Source organism: Apis dorsata, unplaced genomic scaffold (genome assembly GCF_000469605.1).
Source record: "Apis dorsata unplaced genomic scaffold, Apis dorsata 1.3 scaffold_991, whole genome shotgun sequence".
Lineage (NCBI taxonomy): Eukaryota > Metazoa > Arthropoda > Insecta > Hymenoptera > Apidae > Apis > Apis dorsata.
The window spans coordinates 165,337-167,429 of NW_006264094.1; the positions used below are offsets into that span (position 1 = coordinate 165,337).

The 2,093-nt window shown below is 42.7% G+C and overlaps 1 protein-coding gene across 1 annotated transcript in view; it reads right to left on the bottom strand.

The window, feature by feature from the left end:
• Positions 1-2,093, bottom strand: part of LOC102680488 (tyrosine-protein phosphatase Lar) — a 30,346-nt gene that overhangs the window by 17,835 nt on the left and 10,418 nt on the right. The window contains exons 5-8 of the mRNA XM_031514401.1: positions 1,824-1,847; positions 1,070-1,170; positions 655-984; positions 328-478 (exon numbers count right to left, since the gene is read on the bottom strand). Of these exons, the coding sequence (XP_031370261.1) occupies positions 328-478; positions 655-984; positions 1,070-1,170; positions 1,824-1,847 (606 nt within the window). The remainder of the gene's footprint in view (positions 1-327; positions 479-654; positions 985-1,069; positions 1,171-1,823; positions 1,848-2,093) is intronic.

The window sequence follows — 2,093 nt, forward strand, 5'->3', positions numbered from 1 at the left end:
TCTGAATATCGGAATATATATATATGCGAATTAATTTAGCTTACGCTACTTGCGGGAGCGTCTCTAACTCTACAGCACCTCCTACCTGCCGTGCCAAAACGATTCGCGATTGAGTTGATGCATCGAGCCGCGTATCTATCGATCGAGCGAACGGAAAAATATCAATTTTCCCCACTCTTACTCGCGAACAATCGCGAATCGATTTTTAATCGGCACTCCTCGCTGCGTGAATTCACTCTTATTTCTTTTTTTTTTTTTTCTTTTTTCTTTCTTTTCCTCCTGCTTTCTTTTCGCTTTTCTCGCTCGTTCGTTTGGTTATCTGCTTACCGTACTGCTTCGTGCGAACCGGATACGGTATCGTCGTAGCTCCTTCTCCCCGTTGACTCCGGGCGGCCAGCCAAACGTAATACAGGGTGTTCGGATAGAGGCCCGTCAACGTGTAGTTCTCGGTAACCGGTATCCTGCGATGATGCTTCTCCTGAAATCGATCGCGATCCCGACGATCGTTCGCAACGACGGACGCGTATATTAAGCGTGATTGCAATCTTTTGGGAAAGAGAGAGAGAGAGAGAGAGAGAGAGAGAGAGAGAGAGGAAAAGGAGANGGGGAAAAAAACAAAAAAAAAGAAGAGAAAAGAAAGGAGCGTTCACCCACCTGAGCGTAAGTATCGTTCCAATACAATTCATAGCTGAGAATATTTTCCGCGCTATGAATAGGTTTATTCCACTGGAGGGTTACCGTGGTCTCCCCGATATCTATCGCGGTCAACATCTCCGGTTGGCTCGGTACCCCTTGTTGCGTCTTAATCTGGACAGGTGTGCTCAATGGACCGGGACCGACGCTGGTCAACGCCTGCACTCGTATCGTGTATATGGTGTGGGTGTCCAGATCCGAGATGGTGGTCAGTTGATTGTTGTCCACCATCTGGTACTTCCAGGAGGCCATCGGTTGATTCGGATCCGTCGTGTAATATATCTTGTAACCCTGCGTAAGCGAAGAAGAAGAGAAAGAGGATTTTTGGAATCGGATTAAGGGACGAAGAGGGCGTTCGTTGCGAACGAAAACTAACCGTCACTTGTCCGTTCGGTGTCTCTGGCTCGACCCATTGTATGACCATCGTGCTCGAGCTCAATGGCCGGGCCTGAACCTTCCGCGGTGCGGTACCCGGTTCTAGAAACGAACGAATTATCTTTGGATTTTTTCCTCGGAATCGGAGCGTGCTTTTCTACATGGACGAGTCAATCAATAGTTAGTCACCGGAGAGTTGTAAGTAGTACACCCTTCGAGAGAGAAATACACCGTAATAAAGAACCGAAGGAAAAAAGAAAAACGAAAAATAAAAAATTCCAGGTATATAAAAAAGAAAAGAAATAGTGAGAAAAAGAGAAAAAGAAAAAAAATATCAAATTATCCTCTACGATTACATTCGGGATTATATCGTGATTAAATTGTGCAATTTACCGAAAAGAATAAAATTCAACGAGAAGAATAAGGAAACAGCGTGTGTATCTTGATTGATTAGCTCGTTTCGATAGGTGTGCAAAACGGAGTAACGTACATGTGCGTGTGCTTCGAATGAACAAAAACACAAAGAATTGGGGGCGAAAGAGAGAGAAAGAGAGAGAAACAAAAATAAGAAAAAAATTAAAAATCAAAACGAAAGAGCATAAAACGAAAAATACATATATATATATATATATATATATATATATATATAGAGAGAGAGAGAGAGAGAAATAGAAAAGAAGAAGAAAAAAAACATGAAAAATGAGAATAGAAAATACGTTTGCTACAACACTCTTAGTATTGATGATTGAACTTACTGGCACCTCCATTTGTCGATTCCGCTATTGAAAAAAAGGATGAACGATTATTTTCGATGATCATTACGTGAATTAAATGGTATATAATGCACGGTGAAAATACGAATCGTATATTTTCGCATTTTCGTATTTTCACGAGGTGCGAAGAGAGTGCGGCTACTTTTATCGAGGAAAGGTGCAATTTCGCGTGCTTTCGTCTCCCCGCGTATCGGTTTCGCTCTTTCGCTCAGGAAAGAGACGGAGAGACTCGAAGGGGGGCGATGACGATGG